This window comes from Suncus etruscus, chromosome 4, assembly GCF_024139225.1.
Source record: "Suncus etruscus isolate mSunEtr1 chromosome 4, mSunEtr1.pri.cur, whole genome shotgun sequence".
In the NCBI taxonomy this organism is placed as follows: domain Eukaryota; kingdom Metazoa; phylum Chordata; class Mammalia; order Eulipotyphla; family Soricidae; genus Suncus; species Suncus etruscus.
In genome coordinates, this window is record NC_064851.1 from 54,413,465 (window position 1) to 54,436,141 (window position 22,677).

Below are 22,677 nucleotides of genomic sequence, written 5' to 3' on the forward strand. Positions count from 1 at the left end.
TTCTGTTTTTCTCACTCACTCTGCTATAAATCTTAAGAATGTTTCTTTGAATGTAATTTCCTTTTTTTGATCTAGCTGCTTTCAGCATTCTATACATATCTGTGGGATTCAACATTGTTACTAGGATGTATCTTGAGATGCTTTCTTTGGATCTCTTTTAGCTGGTATTCTTCAGGCATGCGTGACTTGTTTTCATGCACTCTTTAGCTCTGGAAGTTTCTCTGCAGTGGTGTCCTTTACTATTGATTCTTCATAGGGATTTTTTTTCCTGGGTCTTTGAGACTCCAATGATTCTTACGTTGTTTCTGTTGAGTTTATCACAGACTTTTATTTTTGTCTGTTCTCATACGTTGATGATTTTTTTTTCATTGTTTGGTCATTTGTTTTAAGGATATATTCCAACCTCTACTGTTGTATGGAGTTATGCATCTCATCTTTTGTGCTCAGATGCTGTTCTCTATTGGAGAGACAATCCAGCAAGGTTTTCATTTCGCCTGTTATTTTTTCAGTTCTGGTATTTTTGTTTAGAGCTTTCTCATTTCTATTTACATATCCTCTTGATTCTTATTTGTGATTCATTCAGTTTGTTTCATGCTTTTTTTAGTTCTAAAAAGATTCTCCATTTTTTTTCTCTAAAAGTCCTTATTTCAGAGGTTAAATTGGTGGTCAGTACTTTTTAGGTCATCAGAACTGCCCTTTATTCTCTGTGTATGGTGGAGGCCTATGTTGTTTCTCCATTGTCATGCTTGTAGTGTGGTGTTTTCTACATGGTGTGTTGGGTTTCATTGACTTGGAGATGTGCAAGGCCGGGGATCAGAGCAGAGTGTCAAAGTTCCTTGTCCTGCCCTTTGTGAGCTGGTTAGTTCAACTATGTTAAGTGCCTTCTGTGAGCTCTTTTGGGAGGGATAGTTCCCACCAGCAACAGCCTAGATTGTGCTTTTGAGAATTCACATTTTACTAGATGAAAACAGGGCTTAAGATATGGACCAACATTTTTAAGACTAAACGAAGTATCTTATCATAGCACAGAACATGGACATTCTCATTACTTACTGTAGTTATGTCAAATGAAGTTTAGCCAACATAGGAGTCTTTGATTTGTTTTAACATGGGACAAATTGAATGTCAATGTAGAAAACTGATCAATGAAAACACATCTGTTTAAATCTGTGTGCTCATAGAGATGCAGATGTTCACATAGATGGAAGGAATTTTGAAAACAGTAGCAAATAAATGCTATATTAAATAGTGACAAAGTGAAATATCAAGCATTTATCTTTTCTCATTATCAATTTATTATTATGTATAAATAAGCAATAAATATGGTGAAATTTCTCTTTAAGTAACTGTTTTAGCAAATAAAGAATAATTGATAGAATTGGAATCCCACCATTTTGTAACTCCTATTAAAAATGTCTGAGGCCAGAGCAATAGCTCAATGGACTTTGCGTGCAGAATGCCCATTCAGTTCAATCCTTTGATTACTTTTTCTCCCAAGCACTACTGAGATTGCTTCCTGAGCATAAAGCCAGGAGTAGCCTCTGAACATTTAGGTTTGGATTCTGAAAAAACATGAGTTTAGATATTTAATATAGATGCTACTAAAATTAATATTTAACTACAAAAAATAAGTGCATCTTTTGAGAATACTAAATGATGAAGTTTGTGAAAAAAATTAGAAATGCATTATAAAGTTTCAATTATCAATTTCCCAAGAACATAGAGAAAAGGTTAACATATTAATATGTGTATTATAATATGCAATCACTAGATTGTGGAAAATTTAGCAGACAAATTGCAAAGTAGTGTCTGGGGAGACTTTATCATTTGGATAGAAAAAATATAAATTTAGGAAATGATACAATAAAAATAAGGGTCGTGGTTACTCTTAGGACAGAGGGATTTTATTAGGAGATAAACATATGACTGGCTCCTGGTTTCACTGACTAGTCGCAGTGGTCCTCAAACTATGGCCTGCGGGCCACATATTGTATTTGTATCTGTTTTGTTTCTTTATTGCAAAATAAGATATATGCAGTGTGCATAAGAATTCGTTCATAAGTTTTGTTTTTACTGTAGTCAGACCCTCTAATGGTCTGAGGGACAGTGAACTGGCCCCCTGTTTAAAAAGTTTGAGTACCCCTGGTAGTGTCTCACTGCTTAAATGTACCTATGTTATGTAAAAGGGTTGTGTGTTACAATAGATCAGTAGCCTATACATTTACTAAATATGACTCAGTATTTGTTTTAATATGCTTAAATAATTGTGTTACTGCAAAAATTAAGTTATAAGAGCCTAAATTTATATAAAAAATTCAGTTACTTATTAGACTTTCGTGGGAAATGGGAGGAAATTCATGGAAAATAGAGACTGGGGCAGAGATGAGGTTATATAATGTACAAGATATTAGTGGAGAATTCAAAACTCTGCAGATTTTAGCTAAAGCTATAAATAAGACTGTCAAGTAAATCCCACATAAAAGCACTGACTAATCTGTCACTTCAGCTGTCTCTAATACTTGTTCTTATCTGTACATTATAAGTTTGTATTAAATAAATACATTGGCAATGCTTGCTTTTATAGTTGTTTTGTTTTCAGATATGATTTAGTAAAATTCAATAAATAAATCTATATGGAATTGTTAGTGTTGTTAAAATCTCTGTATGTTCAAATAGTGAATGTTGGCATCTCCATCCTGGACAAGTATGGCTTTTGTCCTCTGGAGAAGTCTGTGTTCTCATTTCAGTACATTGCTTTTTTTTTTTTTTTTTTTTTTGGTTTTTGGGCCACACCCGGCAGTGCTCAGGGGTTACTCCTGGCTGTCTGCTCAGAAATAGCTCCTGGCAGGCACGGGGGACCATATGGGACACTGGGATTCGAACCGACCACCTTTGGTCCTGGATCGGCTGCTTGCAAGGCAAACACCGCTGTGCTATCTCTCCAGTACATTGCTTTTTTATACTCTCCTCACATTTCTTTAAATAAAATTATTTTATTGTTCTCAAATAGTAAATGTTTCTTTAATTTAAAAATATGATAAACATAATATTTAATAATATAAAAATGAAAAGATCTTTTTGTGGATGTTAATATATTGTTTAAAATTTTTTCTTTATAATATTCTTACTGTTCTCTTAAAGAATAAATTTTTGTTAAAATCAAGATATAGTAAAAAGACCTAATAAAAATCTTTAGTTGTTCACAATAATTTTAAATAAATTTCAAATTTTCTTTTTTTTTCAGAGGCCTCTTTATTAGTATCCATGATCGAGGGCATATTGCATCAATTCTTAATGCATGGCCAGAAGATAACATCAAGGTAAGTTGTCACATCCTTCCAAATGGCAGGTTTGTTTTTCTGTTCCATAATATTTTGGTTCTTTGAGGTTTTTCCTTTTTTTTATGCAAATAGTGAATAAATTGTATTATTGTTTCTTTTGATCTAATACCATTTAGATATCAAATTTCTCTAGTATTTCTATTTAATTTCTTAATATTTAAAATTTTATGGCCACAACAGATGATGCTGTTAGATGGTCACTCAATGGCAAAATGCTGGGAAGAGATATTGTTTACAGTAGTGCTTGCTTGGGGCACCACACAGAGCTCAGGAGCAAACAGAGGATTCTAGCAAATAATGCATGAGTTCTTATCCTTTGAGCTATCTCCCCAGCCCTCTGAGTATTTATTTATTCTAAGCCAGATATTATAAATCATATTTGGTTTATCACCCCATTTTTAGATTAAGATATTTTGGGGCACCCCTATTTAAGCAAAGAAACAGAAAGCCACTCCTTGCCTATCCTTGCACATAAAGCCACTATCAGTGTCTACTCCTTCCATTGTGTATGCTCAGGGTTGTTATCATTCACTTTGGGAAACACTGACCTAGAGGGTAATAAATGTTGAATAAAAAACCTAGTATGTAAATTTTTTAAACAAGGTCCCTATTATTCTGTATTTAGTCATCTGCTAAGATAAACAAAAAAAGTCTGTTACTTTATTTTCTATTATTAAAACAAGTAACACATGTGATTTCTCCTGTGAGTGAACTACTTAAAATAACATAAAAAAATTATTTGACTTATGCAGCTTTCTGTGTGAGGAAGCTTTTAACTGGATGAATTTGTTTACTTTTCATGACCAACCATGCAGAAAGGCAGCCACTGTTAGATTAGCCACTGGTAGATTAGTGGTGATGATCACAGCCTGCCTTAGAGTCCCAACTCTGGAGCCTGTTACTGTTCCATTTACTCTAGTCTTCTAGGAGAAAAGTGAAATAACTCCTCTTTGCCACCAACCTTCCCACCAGTAAGGTCCTTCACAATGTTTTACTATCTTCTAAGATGAATTAAGTTGATGCCTCTTATAGTAATACAAAGTCACTGTAGTTGTGATTTCTGAGGTGTCGTCCCTAATGATCTTTACTGTTTTAGTAATTTTGGTTAAAGTTAATTTACTGTGCCTTTTAACTTGATGCTAAGAAAACTTATAAAATAAAGTGTTTGTATTTATTTCCCTTTTTTTTTCCTTTCCCCGCATAAGTTGCTCTCTCACCTTTTCTTCACTGAATATACTGCCTGACCTTAAAATTCTTTTCTTAACCCAGAAATGTATTAATACTATGAAGTACAAATATCTTGCCTCCTGAGAAGAAGGATATTTACATTTAAGTAAGAATGTAGAGAGAGTTTTCAGAATGGGATTTCAGGATACAGGGGAAATTTTCAGATGATCGTAATAGTATCAGGCAAGTTAGTAGAGGAAACTTAAATTTAATAACACATACATAAGGAGCTACAGTAATCAAAGTGATCAAAGACCCAATTTTAACAAAGGCTATAAGTGAGGCACCTGGGATGCTGAGTAGAAAAGGGAATGAAATATCATCTGATAAGAAACAGATGGTTCTGTATAACAGAACCTACTTCTGGGTGTATGCCTGCCTTAAGATAGATTTTTTTTTTTGTTTCTGCTTGTTTCTGGAAATATCTAGGTTGTCTGCATTCTTTGAGCAATGGTAACATTTCCATGATGACTTAAGAATCAAAATTAACTATTAACTATTAACTATGTAATTTTTCTTACCAACACATGACACATACAAAAATAAGGTTTTTATGAACATCATATATTCACAAAATCAATGTAGGAAATAGACCTAGATGTTGAATTAGTATCCCACTATTTCTAACACCCAGGAAGTAAACCGTCAACTTCCTGTTCTTTTAACTTCATTCATTCTAGTTATTCTTTTGACTTAATTTTGAATCCTCATTGATGTTTCTGATCTCAAATAATTAACTACTGTTATTTAAATATTATAGTGGCTGATATATTTATTATGTACTTAAAATTGCTAATGGAGGGTTCCAGAGTAGAAGGATGAGACCACACAAATGTAAATAAAGTTTTTAATACTTTAATCTATCTGCCAACAAGACTCCCCAGGCTGGCTAGCCAGGGGCCATCCCCTGAAGGAGATGAGCCTCGCCCAAGGTCATAATGAGGATTATATAGGGAAGGGATATAGGGAGATTCCAGCTTTCTGATGATCCTTAAAATAATTGGCTCTTGTCTAGGGGTTTCTTCTTACTACTCCCTTGTTTTTCCCTGATAGGCTGCCTAGTACAGCCAGGTAGACTGATGAGGGGTCTATGGAAATACTCTCACAACATGTGGTCCTTACAAAATGGTGTTTCTCCCTGCTCAGAACCTAAAGAAGCAGCCTGCCATGTGGCTTTTACAAAATGGCGTCCCTCCTTATTCAGAATTCAGGTCCCAACACTACTATTAAATAACATACATAATAGCTGATATATTTTATTCACTGAAGAATAAAGATATATAGTATCTGTTCTATAATTGGAAATGCACACAAAGCATAGGTAATAGTGCTAGACAATAATATTTGTACTATTTGTAGTAAATTATAAATGTAGCTATGTTCATTCAGAATTATAAGTTTACCCTTATATGTAAATAAGTTTAATATATAATTAAATAAAATAAGTTTATACTTATAAATTTACACTTAGAAGTAAATTATAAGTGTATCTATGTTAGTTCAGAAATTAGAAAACTAGAGCAGTAAACCAAGTTTTCATTGATTATGAAGTTCATCTGGGGAGCATTTTCACTGCATGTGAAAGAGCCTGGGTTCAGACCCTAGATTTATCATCCCTCTCTTCCCTAACCCTCCAAAAAACATAAAGAGACATTTTTTTTTTTGCAAACTAGAAATTAAAACTTGAAAACATAGGTAATGTTATCTTAATAAGGGAACTAAATGTAGATATGTTCAGGCATAGAGTGGTACATTCTTGTGAAATAAGAAAATTGGCTGACCTCGCCAAAACACTGTTAATATTGAAACTCAGTGGCTTTAAGGTTGCATAAGAGCAGATAATCAAATTCTTATGAAATATCTTGAAATTTGGAAAGAGAAATCTAGAGGTTTATTTTTAAAAAGCAAATTTGAATAAAGAAATGGTTTTTATAAAAGTAATATTTAAGGAGGATTCATTTACAAGAAGGAAAAGAGGCAAGAACTATCATTTGGTAACCTTCAGTAGAAGTACAGTCCCTGAGGTAGGCGGAGAAGAAACTGGACAGGACTCTTGTAAACAAGTGTAATGTAGCCATGACACTATTGTGTAGTCGTGACAAACACTGCACACTTCATGTAGGTGTTTTTATTCAGGTAAAACACCCTGACCAGAATGACAATAGAGGACAAAATTTAGTTTCTGAAATTCAGACATCATTAATAGAATTGCTGGTGTGACTTAATTATTACAGAGAACATATAAAAGCTTTATTTTCTATAAGCAGTAAATGAAAGTAAAAGTAAAATAAAAGTAAGGGAAAGCTAAAAAATTCTGTATGTATTAAATATAGTATTTTCATCACCATTTTAATATGCTCATTAATATTAACAATGTGACTTAGTACTATAAATGTACTTTACTTATAAATCATAAAGTGAAATGAAATACAAATTTTGAAGCAATTAACATCTATATAAATGTTCCTGGTATATTTCTATAATTAAATTAGCAACTCTGGATAGAAGGATTTAGGGATAAAAATTTATAGAGAATTGTAGAGACTTCACTTGCTGTAATCCAATGGAAATTCAGAATGGGTCTGAAGCAGGGGCACCTCAGGATTAAGAAAACAAGACAGATATAAGAGAGAAAATATGTGGCTAGAGGTCTTCCAGCCTTATGGACCTAGTACTGACTATTCTTCCAGTAAGATCTTTATTGATGAGACTCAATATACCTGGGGAAGGATAATGGCCTACAAATAGACAAAAGAACCTATCGAATGCTAAACAAGCCTGGGTGTGTTTTTACATATCAAAGGAGACTGGTGAAGGTTAAGAGGAAGTTAGGACAAAATCACTGTTTTAGGGGAAATCAGGGTGTGTGCTCTGTGTGTTTAGCTGCCCAGTACAATCAGAGCCCCAGGCTCCAAAATGAGGATCTGGTAAGATTCAGGTCTGGAAGTAAACAATGACTCAGGAAACAATCCACACAGTGAAAAGGTAAAAGAGTGGATTCAGGAAATCCAGCATTTAAACAAGGAATCTCACCACACAAGCCTTCTGCTCCTAAGAAGGAAAGCAGCTTAGTGGAAGAAGACTGAAGAATCTTAGTGGAGGAGGAAAACAGACCTGCCTTCCTCAGCCCCCTGTTTTTATTCACAAGAGTGAGGCCACACCCTAAGGAGAAGAATACCAAGTAGGGAATAATCGAATACTCCCAGCACCAGATCACACCCTAGGGAGGAGTATGAATATTGATTAGGGTGGGACCAGTAATCCAACAACAAAGCATAAAACTTTTTAACATATGTTGAATTAAATGTTATTAAAATAAATGAAATTGAAAATACTAGGGACCATAGTAATAGCACTGCAGGTAGAACATTTGACTTGCAATAGGCAAACTTGGGTTCCATTCTTGGCATCCCATATGGTTACGAAGCCTGCCAGGAATGATTCCTGAGCAGGTTACCAGGGGGTAACCCCTAAACAGTGCCAGGTATGGCCCAAAAATTAAAAAGAAAAGAAAATGGTATTAATTTAGCTACTTAAAAAATTGAAATCTTCAAGGAGGAAACTGCACTTTCCAAAAAAGTGGAAGCAGAGATAAAGAGATGGGAATACATTAAGCTGAGAAGCTTCTGCACCTCAAAAGAAATAGTGCCCAGGATACGAGAGCCACCCAGTGAGTAGGAGAAACTATTCACCCAATACCCATCAGATAAGGGGCTAATCTCCAAAATATACAGGGCACTGAAAGTACTTTACAAGAAAAAAACATCTAGTCCCATCAAAAAATGGGGGGAAGAAATGAACAGACACTTTGACAAAAAAGAAATACAAGTGGCCAAAAGGCACATGAAAAAAATGCTCCTCATCACTAAGCATCAGGGAGATGCAAATCAAAACAACGATGAGATACCATCTCATACCACAGAGATTGGCACATATCACAAAGAATGAGAACAATCAGTGCTGGCGGGGATGTGGAGAGAAAGGAACTCTTATAATATCTTTATTTAAACATCTTGATTACAAATATGATTGTGATTAGGTTTCAGTCATGTAAAGAACACCCCCCTTAACCAGTGCAACTCTTATCCACTGCTGATGGGAATGCCATCTAGTCCAACTTCTATGGAAAGCGATATGGAGATTCCTCCAAAAACTGGAAATTGAGCTCCCATTTTACCCATCTATACCATGCCTAGGGATATACCCTAGGAACACAAGAATACAATACAAAAATTTTTCCTCACACCTATATTTATTGCAGCACTATTCACAATAGCCAGGCTCTGGAAACAACCAAGATGCCCTTCAACAGATGAATGGCTAAAGAAACTGTAGTACAAATACACTATGGAATATTATGCAGCTGTCAGGAGAGATGAAGTCATGAAATTTTTCCATACATGGATGTACATGGAATCTATCATGCTGAGTGAAATAAGTCAGAGAGAAAGAGAAAGACAGAGAATTGTCTCACTCATCTATGGGTTTTAAGAAAAATAAAAGTCATTTTTGCAACAATCCTGAGACAATGAGAGGAGGGCTGGAACTTCCAGCTTACTTCATGAAGCTCACCACAAAGAGTGGTGAGTGCAGTTATAGAAATAACTACACTGAGAACTACCATAATCATGTGAATGAATGAGAGAACTGGAAAGCCTGTCTAGAGTACAGGTGGGGGTGGGGTGGGATGGAGGGAGATTTGGGACATTGGTGGTGGGAATGTTGCACTGGTTAAGGGGGGTGTTCTTTACATGACTGAAACCTAATCACAATCATATTTGTAATCAAGATGTTTAAATAAAGATATTATAAAAAATTGAAACTGATCAAAAATTACAAGTAATAACTCTAGACTTAAATATCTTGTAATCAATCCTGGAAATTTTTATATAACATATTTTAGGTCAAAGTAAATTATATAACAATATTATTCTCCTTATAAAATATTTCCTTAAATATTAAAAATACGCAGTCCAACAAATCTTTAACTGTTCAAGAAATTTACAAAACTGATATCTAAAAATATTTTGTGATGGGACAATAAATAAAATGATAATGTTAAATATTTGTGTGAAGTTTTGATCTTTGAATGTTTTTAACATCATTTAAGAGATTTTTTAATGCTAAAATGTTTAAATGCTAAATTCAAAAAGCAGTATTTGCTTATTTTAAATCAGAACTACTGAATCCATGCAATCTAGTTTCCTTCTTCAAAACAATATTAATTTATTCCTTGTATTTAGACTTAGAAATTTTGACCAACATTAGATTTATTAAATATGAAATAATTTTCATCCATTTTTCAAATTATTTTCTTGTAAGGCAGTTTTTAGGAGCACCATAATATTCATATATATAAACAGAAAACTTAGCAAAATATTTCAGTAATTTGTGTATTCTGTGATATTGTATAAGAGGAAAAACATTATACTCTGAGTTGACATGCTTGAAATCTTATTTGATTTCAGTCAGGTAAATTGCTTAGAAGAATTATTTCCAGTCTCTGATGTTCATTTTCTTACTCTATAACATAAGAAATATGGGTTCATAAAGACAGATGAAAAAGTTGGAACCAGTGTCTAGCATGTATGACTTCCTGAAGCTGATCCTTAGCAACTGTGCCCCTCTACAAAATACTTCCAGATATATTCCTGGTAGAGTCTTAGCACAATGGAGGTAACCTTATTCACCCCCAATATTGGGTCTGAACAGTATTACATTGCCAGTCCGGAGCACCTGATTATCAGGCCTATCACAAGAGTGCCTTTCTCCAGGCTCCTGAGTTAGCAGTACTAGTGAATAATCTTCACAAACAAACAAACAAAAAAATAAAATCAAAGGAACTAACTGAATTTTTTCTAAATTCACCTGGAATTTTAGAAGGCCTTGTATGTACATTAGTCCTCATGATAATAGGGTAGGTCTTCAGTAAGATCTTTATTGGTCAATAAAGATTCAGTAAGGTCTTTAACTGCAACTATTCAGTAAGATCTTTATTGATCTTACTTTACTGATCAATAAAGATCTTACTGAATAATTGCAGTTCTTCAACAATTTATGTACCAAGTACTTGATACTTTGTATATCGTAATCTATTGAATCAAAGATGCATGAACAGTTTGTATTGGTTGTTAACTTTATGCCAAATTTTGTGTTAGATGTGCAGTTAAAAAAATTTTAATTCATTGATGCATCCAAGGTCAGATAACTAATAATAATTTCCTAACAGTATATGAATATGACCAAGATAGTAGTTTGTTGAAAAAAACTAATAAATTGTGTTACACAAGATTGCTTTTTCTGAAATTCACTTAATAGCCACAAATTAAAGAATAAAAATATTTATGTATTAATTCCAATAAAGACATCAACTTAATTAAACTAAAATGTAAGCATAGTTAAAATATATGCTTAATATATATTTAAGATGATTATAAGTGAACAAATAATACAAAATGTGGAGAGTTGTTAAGCAGTCTAAGTACCATCTTAATATTTTATAAACCTACAATTTTTCTGAATAAGTAAAACCTGTTAAATAAGAAGGAAAAAGATGGCAAAGATAATTATTGAATCTAATGGAAGATTATAGTAGTATATTGTGCATATTTAAAAAGATTATAAATAATATCTAATGGTTATAGTAAGAAAAATGGACCAATATCTTGTGGAAAATTGGAAGAGGGTTGTAATATTCACAAATCAAAGGAGTATTCAGCATTTATACATAAAACTATGTGTGCTTTGTTATTTGTCCTCAAGAGTGGGTATGAGCAAATTCAAAATTTCTCTGATTACTACTTTAGTTCTCTTTCACAGTACTTTTTCTACAAGTTCTTTTTTCATTGAGGAATGAATAATTCAGGTAGTTTGGATGCATGTACACTTTCTCTTATTCAACACCAAATCAATCTTACTAATGCATTTTTCCTTGTATCTTTTTATTTTTTTTTACTATTCATTTATTTATTTTTGTTTTGGGGGGTCATGTCCAGCTCTTCTCAGGGCTTATTTTTGCTCTGTACTCAAGAATCATTACTGGTGGGCTTGAGGGGAACCATATTGGATACAGAGAATTGAACCTGGGTCAGTTGTGTGCAAGGAAAGTACTTTACCGGCTGTATTATTTTGCCCCTTCGAATGTATTTTTATTTTTTATTTAATTTTATTTTTTGGTATTTTTGAGTCACACCTGGAGGCACTCAGGAGCCACTCTTGGCTCTGCGCTCAGAAATCGCTCCTGGCAGGCACCGGGGACCATATGGGATGCCGGGATTTGAACCACCGTCCATCCTGGATTGGCTTCATGCAAGGCAAATGCCCACCACTGTGCTATCTCTCCAACCCCTGAATGTATTTTTAATAAGATATTAAACTTATGTCAAAATTATTCCCCCTTCCAACATTTACAACCACATAAAATATTTTTATGTATAATCAGTTGATGTTTAATTGACAGTTTACTATTTCATTACTAAATATATAACAGGACTTATGCCCCAGGAATTGTGAATATTTATTTATTTATTGGTGATCCTTTTCTCAGCCCTTTTATTTAAACACCACGATTACAAAGTTTTTCATGATTGGTTTTAGTCTTACAATGTACACCACCCTTCAACTAGGAATATTTCACACTACAATGCCCCCAGTTATCTCCTATCCTTCTCCATGCCTGCCTTTGGAGCAGGCATATAACTCCTCTCTTTCCTCTCTTACTCTCTCCTCTCTCTCTCTTTCTCTCTTTATTCTCCCCCCTTTACCCCCTCCTCTCTTTCCATGTCTAACCCTCTCACTCTCACTCTTTTTTCTTCCTTTAGACACTGTGGATTGCATTGTTATTAACAAAGTGTGCCATTTAACACCCAATTCTTGTCCAGAATGATCAGTTTCAACTATTATTGTCATAGTGGTCCCTTCTCTACTCTAACTGCGCTGCTTTACTATTGGTGGCGAGCTTTGTACCATCTACTGGTCCTCCTAGCCCACATTTATTAATAAATTATTTTAATAATTTTATTATTTAAATTATTTTAATAAATTTATTAATCCTTTATTTTACTTCTAGGCCATTGTGGTGACTGATGGAGAACGTATTCTTGGCTTGGGAGACCTTGGCTGCAATGGAATGGGCATCCCTGTGGGCAAACTGGCTCTGTATACAGCCTGTGGAGGGATGAATCCTCAAGAATGTCTGCCTGTCACTCTAGATGTGGGAACAGAAAATGAGGTAGGCAACAGTATTAATTCTGGTGTTTTGAGTTTGTGCTTCAAGAACGTCCATCTTTCCTGTTTGACTCTTCAAATCCATCTCTATCTCTTTTGACTTATAATTTCCACCCTTTGTTCCTTCACTTTGTTTTGGTTGATATTGTTGTGAAAGTGGAATGTATCCTACACACATGCCTAGCTGTGGTGCTCACCCATTTTAGGGGTAGATATAAAAGCATCAATCTCTAGTTGTGGCATACACCACTGAAATAAAATATGACATGTTCCATCTTGGTTGCAGAACATTATTAAAATGTCCTATCTTGGATGTAGGGCGTCATCAAAATATTACCTATTAGTGTCTCCATTACTGCACCAACTAGGAATACACTCTGACAGCCTCTATCTGGTTTCTTGAAGCTACCAATTTTGCACCTACTAGTGACTGTGACCCAGTTATGTTTAATAGTTTCTTGTTTTCCACTTTGGTAGTGTAAGTAGAGGCTTGTATCATTGGAGTCCTGCATATTTGATATAATATCTCTTGTTCCTCAAAGCAAAATTCTGTACTTTCTTAATTTCTTCTTAGTTGTTATTTGGTACCATATGGTAGAATATCTTACTTAGTGAGGGCACCTATGTCTTACCAGGAATGTAGAGCTCTCCTTTTCTTTGTTGTTCTTGATTTCTGGAATTTTAGACACTTTTCTATGCTTAATCCAAATTTTGGAGTAGAATTACATAGTGATCAATCATACTGTATAGGTGTAGATTCTCTCTCTTTATTCATCTTCTCTCTTGTTCATTCTTTATAGGAACACAGAGTTTCACTTCAAATCACAGGTTTGTTGACCTAGGAGTCTGAGTGATAGCACAGTGGGGAGGGTGTTTGCCTTGCATGAAGAAGACTGAGTTTGATCTCTGGCATCCCATATGGTCCCCGGTGCCTGCCAGGAATAATTTCTAAGCACAGAACTAGTAACTACTAGAAATTACAAGCACAGAACTAGTAACCCATGAAGGCCAGCTGGGTGTGGCTTAAAAACAAACAAAATTTCACCTAGTAACATGAAAGTATTTCAATGTATACTCCTATGTTAAAAGGGTAAAAATGTTATATTTGCCTCAAATATGCAAAGATGATATTACCTATCCATAGACATGAACCTATGCATATGCAAAGAAATGCAAAGAGTCTGCATCTAGATGTTAATTGTGGGTAGTTATGAATGGATAGATAGTATTTATATTCTTCATTAAATATTTGTTTTGTTTTTTGTACACACCTCATGCTATTTAAGGCCCACCTGTGGTTTGTTGCTTGGGAAGTTGCTTTCAGCATTCCACAGGAGACCATGCAATTCTCAGACTTCAACCTGGACCTCCTGATTACAATGCCTGTACTTCTTTGAACTATCTCCTAAATTTGGTATTTTTAATTTTTGTTTTGTTTGTGTATTTTTGGATCACACCTGGTTGTGCTCCTGGGATTATTCTTGGGTAATCCTTACTTACTCCTGGCTCTACTCAGGGATCACTTCTGGTGAGGTTCAGGGGACCTGAGCCTTAGATTTCAGGAATAAAATCTAGGTGAGCCATGTACAAGACCCTATTCACTGTTCTACCTCTCTGACCCCTGTTGTTTATTATTTCACTTTTAAGTACTCTGAAGTTTTTGATAAGCAAATATTTGTTTTTTTGTAATAAAAATAATTAAAAAGTAAGAAGATAGCTAAATCATAGAACTTTTCATCAAAAAGATAGAAATGTGAGAGAGAAAAATACAAGATTAAGATTGATGGTAATTGCTATTACCTTTAAATAAATCAATTCTTCAAACAAAAATTCCCAAGTCTAGAATTAATATGATGACTCTAGTAGTCTTATAAGTATGTAACCCCCCTTATCTTCTTTCTGAAAACTCATTTATATTTTCTTATACTTTGCCCTTTATTTTTCTTACTAATCTTTTCCTTTTGTTATACTTACAGGTCTTTGTAAGTATTCCAGACATCATATGTACTGCATGTGATACGTATTGCTAAGAAGCTAACCTTTTTCTAAAGGGCTTGCTTAATACTAAGTCTTGTACTTATTCTTCAGCAGTTATTTACTGTTTACTTTTTCATCATCAGCTTTTAATTCAGTCATGTAAGTTCATTTTTGGTGCTAAAGTATTTTATCTATAGAACTAATATCTAAAGTGGGTTAGGGGCCGGGCGGTGGCGCTGGAGGTAAGGTGTCTGCCTTGCCTGCGCTAGCCTAGGACGGACCGCGGTTCGATCCCCCGGCGTCCCATATGGTCCCCCAAGAAGCCAGGAGCAACTTCTGAGTGCATAGCCAGGAGTAACCCCTGAGCGTCACAGGGTGTGGCCCAAAAACCAAAAAATAAAATAAAATAAAATAAAGTGGGTTAAAGTATTATTCGTAGAAAATATTTTTTCAACTTTTAATTATTATGAAAAAATTTAAAACTTATCTTTTGACAGGTACATAGTGAAAGAATTTTATTGCTTCATGATTTAATTCATAAGTGCTAGCTTATTTATAAATTGTAACAGAATTCATTATAGTCTGATGTACTTATGTACTTTAATTATTAGCACAAAAACAATGAAAAGAAGTATAAACATGTAACATATTTTCTCTATTGTATTTTTTTCTGATTCAAATTATAAAGGCCAAAATATATTCCAGACAATGGAGAAAGTATTTTAATTCTGGTTCCTTAGCACTTCAACTTTAGCTGTTCAGAAGCCTGCTAGCAGTTTGATCAATAGTTTAGGCTACAAGGAATAGTTTTACAACAGCACTCAGTTCTAGATTTTCACCTTTAACTTAAATATACTTATCATTAGTATGCTGACCTCTAATCATCTAGAAAGCATTGCTTCATTAGTGCATTATAATGAGGTTAGCCATATAATGTATTGGGAAAATTAATACACTTTCAGAATGAAACCATTACTAATACACTAGAACAGCATATTATAATTTCTGTTGGCTTTAAGCAAATCCTAGTACAGATCATTCAGATGTTTTAACTTTAACCACATTTCCACATTTGTAAAAATATAACAAACTGCCTCCAAACTTACATAAAACAGTTGTAGTTTGTAATGTTTTTGGTTCACTAGTTTGTAAACCAGACTGGAATGTTTAAAACAACTGGGGTTTTTTTCCACTTAGATTCTCATTCTTTGCAAGATATTCACCTTCTACATGTGAAATATTGTTAATCTCCATTCTCGGTTTCACTCTTACAAGAATAGACCCAATTTAGAACATTGTCTTCTAAATCAAACAAATCACATAGAATTAAATTTTCTTGTTTCTGCTCCCCATTTTGGCTCATTTTATATATTTCTATGTAGCAAATATATTTTTGGGGAGACACACCCAGCAGCGCTCAGGGTTACTTCTGGCTGTATCCTCAGAAATTGCTCTTGGCAGGCTCGGAGGACTATATGTGATGTCAGGATTTGAACCATCATCCTTCTGCATGCAAGGAAAATGCCCTACCTCTGTGCTATCTCTCCAGCCCCTATAGCAAACATTTGATGGCTAATCAGGGAAAGAAAAGTCATAATTGACACACCATTCAAAATTGGAGGAATATAGACCAATCAAAATGGAAAAAAAAGGAGAAACTACATGTTTGTGGAGAAGAGAAAACATGTGACTGAGAAACTATTGGATCAATGAAGAAATCATGGTTAAAATAAAAGAATGTCTAGAGGAGAATGAAAGTGAAGACATGCTTATGCAAAACCTATATAACCAATGTTTTCTTTATAAACCTTTGTAGCAAAAACAGTAGTAAGAAATTTGTAGTTCTGTGGACCTTCTTCAAATAAAAGAAGCCATTGATGGAAAAAGTTTCATAGTGAATGGAAGAAAGTAGGAAAAATATAACAAAAATGAGTTAAATAGAGATAAAAAGTTAATCTATAAGATCCTGGACTAATATAAGCTTACATTGTCTTTATAAAATTAACAAAATAAACAAAGCTTTATTCATAGAAAAAGAGAGAAACAAATAGAATCAGAAATAAAAGAGAAAGAAAAAAGAAATAAAAGAGAAATTACAACATGTAATATGTAAGTACAAAGAATCATGAGAGAAGATGCTAACAAATTGAACAGCTTGGAGAAATGGATAGATTCTTGTGTGTGTGTGTGTGTGTGTGTGTGTGTGTGTGTGTGTGTGTGTGTGTGTGTGTGTGTGTGTATGCAACATTCTAAGGCTGAATCAGGAATAGAAAAACTGAATAGAACCGATATGGATTTGGAGTAAAAATTGTGATCAATATCTCCTCCCCAAAAATCTAAAGCCAAATATTAACACTAGTGAGTGCTACCAAATTTTCAAAAAAAAGTAATTTATCCTCATGAAATTCTTCCATAAAAATAAAAAAAGAAGTTAGAGCTTCTATAAAATCATCATTACTCTTTTTCTGAAAACAAAGATATCATATATGCAAAGTATACTATCTTTGATAAGCCTACAGACAACCATTTGACAAAGATTGAGCCGAGAACATTCAGCAATACATCAAAGGAAACAAGTTCTGGGTCAAGTAACTTTTCTTCTTTCAAAGATACAATGATGTTTCAACAAATATAAATCAAGAATCAAAAAAATTATATATAACAAAAAAAGGGAAAACACAAATTAGATGATCATCTTAATAAGTTTTGGAAAAGCATTAACAAGATCCAGCAACCTTTAATGGTTATTAAAAACAAAATATTTCACAAAGTATAGAAAGAATGTGCCACCATAACATTATAAAAGCTGGTATGATAGCGCAGCCAGTAGGAAATTTGTCTTGCACGTAGCCAACCTGTGTTTGATCCCCTGCAACCTATATAGTCCCCTAAGCCTGCCGGGAATGAATTCTGAGTACAGAGTCAAGTGTAACCATTGACCATTACTGAGGGTGGTCCCACACCCCAAAATAACTAAATAAACAAGTAAAGTAAAAGCCATTATGACAATCTCATTATCTCTATGTCATATTCAATATTAATCCTTTATCATAATCAATGGCAAAACTCTGAAAACTTTTCTCTAATACCAGGTACAAGAAAAAGATATCCTTTTACTAATATTATGTAATATTGTGTTGTATAGAGTAGTGAAAGCAGCTAGACAAGAAAAGGTTATGAAAGGAACCCAGGTTTCTTTTCAAAGTGAAAAATTTATATATCTGAAACTATGTTGTTGTTGAAGGGAAGAGAAGGCACTAAGAGATTAAAAACTATTCTGTGTTCATGGGTTTAAAGAATTAGCATTGTTTCAAAAGGTATATTATCTAAAATCAGATACAGATTCAATGTAATCTTTAATAAAATCCCTGTGATGTTACAGAAATAAAACCAAAAATTTTAAATTATTTATAACTATATAAATTATAAATAAACCCAAATAGGAAAAGAACTGGAGAATAAAGGACAAAATGGGGGTTTCATGCTCCTCAACTTCAAATTATACTATAAAGTAGCAGTAATAAGAACCACATGATGTTGGTATAAAAATAGACAGACAGATCTATGGTACCAACTGAGCCTAGAAATAATATCCCCAAGACATCTAAGAAAGATGGAATCCCAGTATCTGCAAAAATTTCAGGTATACAAAGAGATATTGCATTTAGTGAGATAAGCCATAAAGAGAAAGACCTATTCTGTAAGATATGAGTCAAAATGGGGTATATAGAGAAAATAGATGAATAAAATGAACAAATGTTTGGATTGCAGGATTAATTAGTTGTTACTTTGAAGGGAAGTGGTTAAAAAAGTAAATTGTGATAAAGGGGACAGAATTATACTTTCAGTTGTGAACTTAATATTGTATGTAAAGATGTGACTTTTCTTGGTGAGTATTGGAAACATTTTATATGCAGTATTATTTAATTTCATAATGTGGGTTACGGCAATCTTCCAAACACAAAATGGTGTGACAAGAAGAGAAAAATTCACAGTGAACATTCTCTTTCCAAATGTAAAGCTAAGAAATTATAGAACTGTAAATAGTTCACAGCAGTTTGGCATTCCTGTTGGATATGTCTGAGGAGACCACCTACTTGGTAGTCAGGATTGTTTTTTGAGGAGGGTGTTGTGTTTTGCAAAGAACATACAGTTCTGCTTTTTCAGAGTATTTTGTGGTTTTGTAAACTCTACCACTTGGACACTTTGCTTTTTCCTTTGAGATACTATTTCTTTTTACAAAAAAAAAATGGTTATGGGGCAGAGATGTTTAGGAGCAGGCTCTTAAGACAATATTGAAGGGAAGCAGACACTCTGGTAGAAGATGTTATGTTGGGATGTCATATACTTGAAACTATAATGGGATTGTAAATCTCAGTACTTTCCAGTAATAAAAAAAATGACTACATATGGGACCATGGATATAACTCAGCATATAACACTTATCTTATATGTGTGAAGTCCAGACCTGAGTTAGATCTCTGTACCATCAAAAGAAAGAGAGGAGAGGCTATCAGATGGGAGGGGAGGAGAGGGAAAGGGGTGCAGGAAAAAGGTGGGAGCAAGGCTAGAAGGGATGGATGGGAGGGGGAAGGAGAATTGGGGAGAGAAGAGACAGAGAGGGGAGGTGAGAGGAGAGAAGAGAAAAGGGGGAGAGGAAAGGAACTTAGAGCAGGGGAAAGGAATGCTTTCTCACAGGCCTACTACCTGCTGTGATATTTGGGTACTCAGAGAAATAATTTCATTTTCAAGTTTTTATGTCCCAATTAATTTAGAGATACAGCACTCTAAATTGCTTTGGCTTTCCTTATTTCAGATCATAGTCTGTTCCATTAGACTTACAAAAGTCTCACTAAACATAATTTTCAAAACAGACCTTCTCCATATTTGGTTGATAGGAGAAAAGTGCTGTGAGACTAGTTCCTTTATTTCACCAATATAATCAATAAAATACTATTTAAATTTATTGAAAGTTTATTTTTTTACAAAGTTGTTTTACCATATACTTGGGGGGAGGGTTGGGCAACCCCCAGCAGCACTGAGGGGTTACTCCTGCCTCTGTGCTCAGAAATCGCTTATGGGAGGCTCTGGGGACCATATGGTATGCCCAGGATCAAACCAGGGTTGGTCTCCAGGTCAGCTGCAGGCAAGGCAAATGCCTTACCACTGTACTATCACTCTAACCTCATTTTTAACCATACATTTAATTTGAATTTTGGTTGCAAGTCTTAATGCTTTATTTTACTTAGAAATTTCTTGCAATCAATTTTTTTCATAGTCAATGTGTCATATTAAGCTACCCTGGAACAAGTTGGTGCCAGGGCGACATTAGGGCCTCCCCTGGAGAGATTTCAATTCCTGGTGCTGGTGAAGAAAACTGTGCCAGTTCTAAGGTTGGGATCCCAGGTTCAGAGTTGCACAGTCAATGTCTAGCAATTGAGGGCTAAGTCAAGTCCCTATGATGAATGTTCAGGGTGAAAGGTGCCCCTGCACTATATAATTTATGGGTTCTTATCACTATTAGATGAAAACTTGTTTCTATATGTAATATTTCCCCATTTTAGTGTGCCTATGCACAAAGGGAAATGCCATATAATACTACTCGTGCAGAGGGGATAAAGATAACAAGCTAAACAATATTTGTGACCTGGTTTTAACCTGAGCTAAGATCCCAAGCAAGACTTTTCTATTAGAATTTTCTACTAAATGGGGCTGGAGTGAAAGCACAGCAGTAGTGCATTTGCCTTGCATGTGGCAGACCTGGGACAGACCTGAGTTCAATTCCTGGCATCCCACATGGTTCCATGAGCCTGCTAGGTGCGATTTTTGAGCACAGAGCCAAGAGTAACCCCTAATGTGATGCTTACGGGTTACTCTTGGCTCTGTGCTCAAAAATCGCACCTAGCAGGCTCATGGGACCATATATATATATGCATATATAGGGAGAGACACATATATAAATTAAAAAAAAAGATTTTCCTGATAAGCAGATCCATAAAAGGGAAACTACCTCTACATATGGAAATAAGAACTAAGAATTATAACTATTAAGGAAGTGCATCTACAGAAACATACAAAGGAAATATAAATATCCCCTTCAAGTCTTTGAGTAGTCTGGGGGGAGAATGAAATCAGAGAACATTTTTATCCCACAGCCTGGTCTTGGAGTCTGACAAATGGTTCACTACAATCAGGGAGTGTCCTTGATCTGAGGGTCTCTGGAGCAGAATCCAGTAGCAAGCAATAGTACACTCTGAGGGGAATTGGGGAAAAAATAGGGCTTCATAGAATGAGTCCGAAGGAGCAGTGGTGGGAGGGGCTGATAAAAAAAAAAAAGAAGGAGCAGTGTGGCTGAAGCTTCTTCCCAAGGCAAGATATGGGGGGCTGAGAAGGTGTCCTTTTGCTTTGGGAGCTGGGTGGCAGCTTGCTGGATTGGGGAGAAGATTCAGGTTCCTGAGGAGTTAAGATCTGAGGGTAAAGAGGGTTAAATAGGGAGAGATAACATATCGGTTGAGTGGGTGAGAGGACAGAAGAGGATTTGTAAGGTGGTAGAGAGAAGGCGGGATAATATATAATGGACTATATACAATACAGGCAAGAGTTATATACAATACAGATTAGACAAACACAAAGGAGTGCCCCACCCACCCACACACAGAGACAGACATTGGAGATCTATTCATCGGTTGCAATTGAAGGACTGACCCTTATGGAATGGGCCAGAGTGCTTAAAAAATATACCAGCACATCATGGGTAAAGGATGAGAAATTCCTCCAATTCCTTAGGTCCTCTTCAATTTCTTTCTTTTTTTCATGGTATAGGTCCTTCTCCTCTCTTGTTAGGTTTATTCCTAGGTACATAATAGTTTTAGATACTATTTAAAATGGGATTCTTTGATTTCTGAATCGTTATTTGTTTTAAGGAATGCAATTGACTTTTATGTACTGACTTGGTAGCTGGCCACTTTGCTGTATTCCTTTATTGTTTCTAAGAGATTTTCTGTGGACTCTTTAGGGGTTTTGATGTATATCATCATATCATCTGCAAATAGTGATAGTTTGACTTCCTCTTTCCCTATTTGAATGCCTTTGATTTCCTTCTCTTGTCTGATTCCTATTGCTAAGACTTCTACTATTTCATTGAACAAGAGTGGAGACAGTGGACAGCCTTGCCTAGTGCCTGACCTTAGTGAACATGCTTTTAGTTTTTTACCGTTGAAGATAATGTTGGCTGTAAGCTTTTTATAGATACCTGTAACTATCTTAAAGAAGGTTTTTTCCACCTTTATTTTGCTGAGTGTTTTTTTTTTTGGGGGGGGAATGTGCCACACCTGGTGGTGCTCAGGGGTTACTCCTGGCTGTCTGCTCAGAAATAGCTCCTGGCAGGCATGGGGGACCATATGGGACACCAGGATTCAAACCAACCACCTCTGGTCCCAGATCGGCTGCTTGCAAGGCAAATGCCACTGTGCTATCTCTCCAGGCCCTTGCTGAGTGTTTTCATCATGAATTGGTATTGGATTTTGTCAGATGTGTTCTCTGCATCGACTGATTTGATCATGTGGTTTTGGCCCTTCTTTGTGTTGATGTGGCGTATGATGTTGATTAATTGTATATGTTTTACTTCCTTACATCCCTGGGATAAAACCCACGTGGTCATGATATATGATCTTTTTCACATGTTGTTAGATGTGGTTTGCTAAGATTTTGTTAAGGATTTTTGCATCCATGCTCATTTAGTGAGATTCTATATTTTTCTTTCATGGTGGTATCTTTGTCAGCTTTGGGAATGAGTGTGATATTAGCTTCATAAGAGTTAGGGAGGATACCTGTCTTTTCCATATTTTGGAAGAGTCTAAGGATCAATGGTAGTAATTCTTCTCTGAATGTATGTTGGAATTCACCT

At 35.0% G+C, this 22,677-nt stretch overlaps 1 protein-coding gene across 1 annotated transcript in view; it reads left to right on the forward strand.

Moving 5' to 3' along the window:
- The window catches only part of ME1 (malic enzyme 1), a 103,694-nt gene that overhangs the window by 43,032 nt on the left and 37,985 nt on the right, over positions 1–22,677 (forward strand). Inside the window, exons 6-7 of the mRNA XM_049772586.1 lie at positions 3,245–3,320; positions 12,637–12,798. Of these exons, the coding sequence (XP_049628543.1) occupies positions 3,245–3,320; positions 12,637–12,798 (238 nt within the window). The remainder of the gene's footprint in view (positions 1–3,244; positions 3,321–12,636; positions 12,799–22,677) is intronic.